This window comes from Pavona decussata, unplaced genomic scaffold (assembly GCF_977016875.1).
Source record: "Pavona decussata unplaced genomic scaffold, jaPavDecu1.1 SCAFFOLD_361, whole genome shotgun sequence".
In the NCBI taxonomy this organism is placed as follows: domain Eukaryota; kingdom Metazoa; phylum Cnidaria; class Anthozoa; order Scleractinia; family Agariciidae; genus Pavona; species Pavona decussata.
Genome location: NW_028145740.1, coordinates 116577 through 122673, shown reverse-complemented (window position 1 = coordinate 122673; position 6097 = coordinate 116577). Strand labels below are relative to the sequence as shown.

Here is a 6097-nt window from a genome sequence, read left to right as displayed (position 1 = left end):
ATAAAATTATTCCACTGGCGTTTGTTGGATATCAGTTGATTATCAGCCAAACGAGGAGCGTAGCGCCGATCGAGTTGGCTCAGTCTATGATCTCACATCCAGCACGCGCTCGTGGGAACATTGTTAAAGACTCTCAGGGGACACTTTGAACAGATAACTCCATTTTAAAGCAAAGGTTTTCTCACTAGCGATCGGAAAAAGGAAAGTAACTGCCATCCGCTCAACAGCTTCTTGCATTTTTTTTTACCAGTTGCTAAGATTTCTCCAATCATACCTCTTCGATTCAGCTGCCTTACTCTCACTTGTTAAGACTGCTGTTAGCCCCTGCTGATCATACACAAACGGTAACCAATTTTCTGCCGTCAGGAATTCATTTCAGTAATAGCTTGAAATATTACTGCGGGGCCGCGGAGCGCTGTGAACACGACAGGACTACTATACCGCAGTGAGAGACGATAGTGGGCTTGCTTTTTGTGCGTACGAGACAGACGCAGACGAATTTAATTTGTCTGTGGAAAATAAAGGTCTCAGAGGCGAATGATCTCAATAGGTACTGAGAAACATTCTCGACTTTTCATGACCATTCTAGACTAAATAACGCTGATTGCGCTAGCTTGACTAACGGGACTCGCCACATGCCTCTTTATATGAAACTAATAACAACCAACTGGCCAAATAACGGGAAACCACCACGGGCTCAGTCAATTGCTGGAACCGTACAAAACTGTGAATGAAATGACAATAATCTTTATTGAGGGTGCCAATGTATATGTGATGTATATATCTCATTGACCAATTACCCTTCTTGATGAAGATTTTCTACTGATATATATTGTAATTATATTTTATTTCTGTCCTTGAAAGACATTTCAAAATCACCAGCTTTCGCTGTGAATGGGCGACCTGCTGTGTTCAGTAATGAACCACAAGCTGGGCTATTTGTAATCATTATCATGGCTACCTTTGTAAAAAATCAGTAATTGCTTTCAAGAACGCGTTGGATATTGATACAAATCGCGTTAATAACGTTGAACGGCTTGTCGCGTATGCGTCAGTAAGTTCTTGTAGGCGGCCAAACCACGTAACGTAATTCGCGCCTCCTAAAATGGGTTACAGCACGACGATGTTTGTGTCTCGAATAGATCGTAACCTCCTCTGTGGGATATGCGCAGGAGTATTCAAGAAACCTCTAGTGACGCGTTGCGGGCATACGTACTGCGAAGAGTGTTTGGAGCAGTGGTTGAACGCTGAGTGCCACGGAGACAAAACGTGTCCAGAATGTCGCCGCGAAGTGACCATGTGTAAGACGGCACCGGTTTTGGCTTTAAGAGGAGTGATTGATGAACTGTCTGTTGAGTGCGAGAATTCCACAAGTGGTTGTGGGATGGTTTTAAAACTAGGAGATTTAGAGAACCATTTGAAGAACTGTGGATATACACTTGTAGAGTGTTGCGGTTGCGATGGAATGGTTCTACAAAGCGAAATCTGCCAGCATCAAAGCAAATGCGCCAAACTAAATAATCAGGACATTTTTAAAGGCCATGTTAACACGGAGATAGAGGCGCTACAGAACGAACTGAGACAAGCTAAGAAGTCTCTGCAGATTTCCGAAGAAACGATTCGAAGACTACAGCGCAGTCTGCGCGAGTTGAGAGTGCGAACGCGAATCCGGTCAAACCAGTCAAATGAAGATTTTGATCCGGCTTGGGATCCAGATTACGGATATGGTTACTCTCCCAGAAGCGTCGTCAAACTATCCTGTTTCATATCTCGTTTTCTTATTGATAGACCTCGATATGTTGACCCAGAGCGCGTCTTCACTTGTCTTAAGGGGGCCCTCTGGTTGAAATTTCGAAAATTTGAAAAATTTTTGAGAATTTTTTTTTTTTTTTAGAGTAATATCTACTAAATCTATTTAGATTTGGAATATGCTTTTTATTTTTACATAAATTCTCTTGCGGAGTAAAAAACGCAGTTGTTTTGAAGTTTGTTTTTCCGTTGCCATGGTAACCTATTGTAAACAATAGCTTTTTCCCCAATCTTCTAGTCTTAAAATGTAAAAGCAACATTCAATTCCATAGTCCTGAGGTCCCCTACATCCTGTAGTTCATTCCAGATTCCTGGATGTCATTTTGGAGGCCTGGATGCAAAGCACTAGCAATCTCAAACAAGGTCGCCACTTTCCACTCGCGTGTGTCAGTTTACAGTTTATATACAGTATTTTATGTCGTTCAAAACAAGGTAAATTCTGCCGAAGCTAGGGAAAAAACAGTCTGTTTTGAAGAAAGGTAAACCAAAGAGGCGAAAAGGATTTAAAGGTGTTCAAAAACAAGCAAAAACAGCGAGAAACGCTACGAGAGAGCGAAATGTGAACATCACGTTTGTTGGTGAAGATGATGTGGTGAGCGAAATGATTCCACCACCAACAGTGCCGGCTTCTTCTCTAAAACTTGGCGCTTGTGTAGCTGATGCCTCTTCCTCGGATGAAAGTATACTGGAGGACTTAGAAACTGCTCAAGGATATCGCCTGGTATCGATGGAAAGTTTAAGAAAATTTGTGAAGAGAATTCACACTCATACACCATGTGCCTCAGGTGAGCTTTTAGAAATTTCTACATAATGTTATAGTTAGGAAGCAAAACGTGAAAATGAATTTGTAATCCACTAATTATGAAGGTTTAAACAAGAAAATGATAAATTATCTCCTTTAATTTACCTTGTAGGTGAAATTGAAGTATTAGATAGCACAGTGAACAGAATGGGGATGAGCAGCTCAATCTTTGTCAAGTGTGACTGTGGCATGACAGAGTTCCTCGGCACTGGTGATCATCCCTCCAACGACACCATCCCAAGGACAATTCAAGGCAAAGATTTGAATAGGCGGATAGTTTATGGTGCTTTTGAGATGGGAGTTGGAAAAGAAGGTATTTCTAAACTGTGTGAAATGCTCAACATGCCATTCAGTATGTCACTTTCAACCTGGTATGACCATGAAGAGGCACTAAGCAAGGCTCACGAGGAGGTAGTACAGGAACAATTAGCGCTAAACAAAGCTGAGGCAAGAAAGCAGGCAATAGAAGAAGAAGGCATCACTGATGCTGATGACCAAACAGTAATTAGTATTCCAGTAAGTATTGATGGCTCATGGTCAAAACGAGGTTACACTGCCAATCATTGTGTTGGATTTGTTATTTCGGCTGCAACTGGCAAGGTACTTGACCTGGAAGTTATTTCCAAAACCTGTGGCTTGTGTGTACAAAAGAAAGCAAGTTTGACTGAAGAGCAATTTGAAGATTGGTTCCAGACCCATCAGTGTAAAGGCTCTTACAAAGGATCCAGCCCAAGTATGGAGATGGAATGTGCGAAAAGGCTGTGGGGAAGAAGTGAGTGTGATTTCATCAGATACACATGGATGATTTCGGATGGAGACTCAAAGGCCTATAATGCAGTTTGGAGCATTTATGGTGCCTGTGACACTTGCCACCATTATGAAAACCTCCAAAGTACTGACAAAGAATATGTCAACTGGAAAAGTTCAGAGAATTTCAAGAAGTGGGAAGAGGATCATCTGGCTGGAACTGCAGGTTGTGACAGGGTCATGAAACTTGACTGTATTGGCCATGTCCAAAAGAGGCTTGGAAAAGCTCTGTATGAGTTTCAAAAATCCTCAGTCAAATTAGATGATGGAAAGCCAATGAAGGGGAGGAATGGAAGACTGACAAAGGCTGCCATAGAAAAACTGAAAAAGTATTATGGCAAGGCAATTCGCAACAATGTAAAGAAAGACATCACAACTACTGAAGAGAGGGACCAGGCTGTGCAACTTATGAAGACTGCAATTCTTGCAGGATTGTTTCACTGCCTAAAACTGCCAGATAAAGAAAGACACAAGTATTGTCCATCAAATTCATGGTGTAAATACAAGAAAGGGCTACCTTGCCCCGACAAGCCATACCATCTTGACAGCGTGTTCAAGGAACATCTCATCAAGATTTATGACCGGCTTACAGATTCTGCTCTGCTTGCCAGATGTTTGCCTGGATATACCCAGAATGCTAATGAGTCCATCAACTCACTGGTCTGGAACAAATGTCCAAAACACAAGTGGCATGGGAATAGGAGAGTGCAGTTGGCTGCTTCTTCAGCTGCCTTACATTTCAGTGGTGGTGCCTCCGCAAAGCATGCTATCATGGGCAAGGTTGGGCTAAGTGTGGGTGAGAGTGCCAAGAAAGAAGCAAGGAGAAGGGATTCAGACAGAGTTAAGCAGACAGAGAAGAGAGTGCAAGATTTGCACAAGAAATACAGAGTTGCTCGGAGACAAGCCAAACAGCGTGATGAAGACCTAAGGATCCATCGCGAGGATGTTACGTATGCAGCTGGGGCTTTCAATGAACTTGGACCCTGCAATGAACTCAAAAGGAAGAAAAAGGCAAAGTAGAACAAGACAAGACTTTGAACATATCCATTTGAACACATTTTTGCCAACATATTGTGTTTTGTTGTGGAAAACTAACTTGAAGTCATGTTTCTAGGCATTAATTACTTTAAATTGCATTTTCTGAAAATATGCATTTTTCGTGCATTTTTGGCTGCCCCCTTAAATTTTTCAAGTTGTATTTGTGCAGACATCACCAAATTTGGCACAAATATTTTTGACATGACATACTATAAACCTATTGAGCCAAATTCCATTTCACTAAAAATAACTGGAGATTTGACAAGTTGATTTTTATTTCAAGTGCTTTGGTTGCCATGGTGACACAAATAGTCGAAACCCGATTTCGCTCAATAGGTTTGTAGTGTTTCTTAATTAGATCAATGAGGCTTAAAACCAGCTCAATTAGATGTATTTTGTTCTTTTTATTTGAGGGGGCAGAAGACAGCTTGAAAATTGATATAATCTTTGTTGTTGTTAATAATTAACTAAGAATACACAAATATGGTCAAGTTCACTCACAAGTTGGTACATAGAGTCAAACACTTGCTTCATACCAAATTTCAGCAGTCTACCACAAATGGGGGGGATGCTATGACTATTTTAGTAATGACCTATTTTATTGATGGTTTTCAACCAGAGGGCCCCCTTAAGCGTTGTTTTGATTACTACCACAATTGTGCTGCATATTGGCAGGATGTTCATATGCTTCTTGCCACAGCGGCCGCCAGTGATTGGTTCACAGAGCCACAGCGGGAAAAGCTTGTCTCATGGCTAAGAAGCCTTGCGAAGGATAAACTTTTAAACTAATCGCAGTCGCTTCGATTCGCCTACAGTTCAATTTATAAGTTTTGTTCTATATATATTTTCGACTAGGAACAAATTAATTTCTGGGTAAAGTGATTGGATGCTAAAATCATATTACTGAATTTATCAGTTCGTCAATGGGAAAATGCATCACAGTTGGACCACCCGTCAGTCCAAAGACAAACACAGGCTGTTACCTGGCAACGCCTCTGACCATGAACATGGCAGTCTGCATGCTCAGAGTAGGTTTATTCGGGAAGAAAGAGACCGTTGGCATGGCATTCAAATAAGACCCGCTGAGCGTTTCGGCTTTGATAAACGACTCACATTTCACGATTTCTCCTGAAATTAACTGGCTACATAGGTAAGCAAGAAACCAAAACTCAGCCGTAGTATTCATCGTTTTTAAGGGAGCCGGCCTTTTCGCTCGTAACGAACTATTCTGGCAAACACAAACCAGGCTCTGGGGACTTAGGATAATAATATTTATACAGGATAGCCCCGTCATTGTAAAAACAAAGGGAGTCCTATTACTAAAATAAAAGGAATGATAAAAATAAAAATAAGTTCGAAATATATATTAAATTATTTACATGAGCTATCCGGCTACTGGTAAAAGTTAGCATTAAGAAAGATCTCTGTGGCTCCTTTTACAAACTCAACAAATTATTTCTTAGACTTATATGACAAAGTAGGCTGTTAAATGTCATTATAGCTCCAGCATGAAATAAAATGATCGTTTTGCAACTTCTAAGTTGATCTTCATTACAGCGTCTGGTTGCGTGCACGAAATTATCTAAAATAAATGACCATTATTCGTTACTTGCGCAGGGCGGAGTTAAGCCTTCAAGGAAT

The 6097-nt window shown here is 40.9% G+C and overlaps 2 protein-coding genes across 2 annotated transcripts; both read left to right on the top strand.

Annotated features, from left to right (window-relative positions):
* The first annotated feature begins 1105 nt into the window (after positions 1-1105).
* LOC146452942 (E3 ubiquitin-protein ligase NRDP1-like) lies at positions 1106-5955 on the top strand. Its single transcript, XM_085097194.1, has 2 exons — positions 1106-1834; positions 5090-5955. The coding sequence occupies exons 1-2, from the start codon at positions 1106-1108 to the stop codon at positions 5243-5245; spliced, it is 885 nt and encodes a 294-aa protein (XP_084953320.1). The 3' UTR covers positions 5246-5955.
* LOC146452943 (uncharacterized) lies at positions 2176-4952 on the top strand. The gene is made up of 2 exons (XM_085097193.1): positions 2176-2594; positions 2724-4952. Exons 1-2 carry the CDS (start codon positions 2411-2413, stop codon positions 4436-4438), a joined length of 1899 nt encoding a protein of 632 aa, XP_084953319.1. The 5' UTR covers positions 2176-2410; the 3' UTR covers positions 4439-4952.
* Positions 5956-6097: the final 142 nt, after the last annotated feature.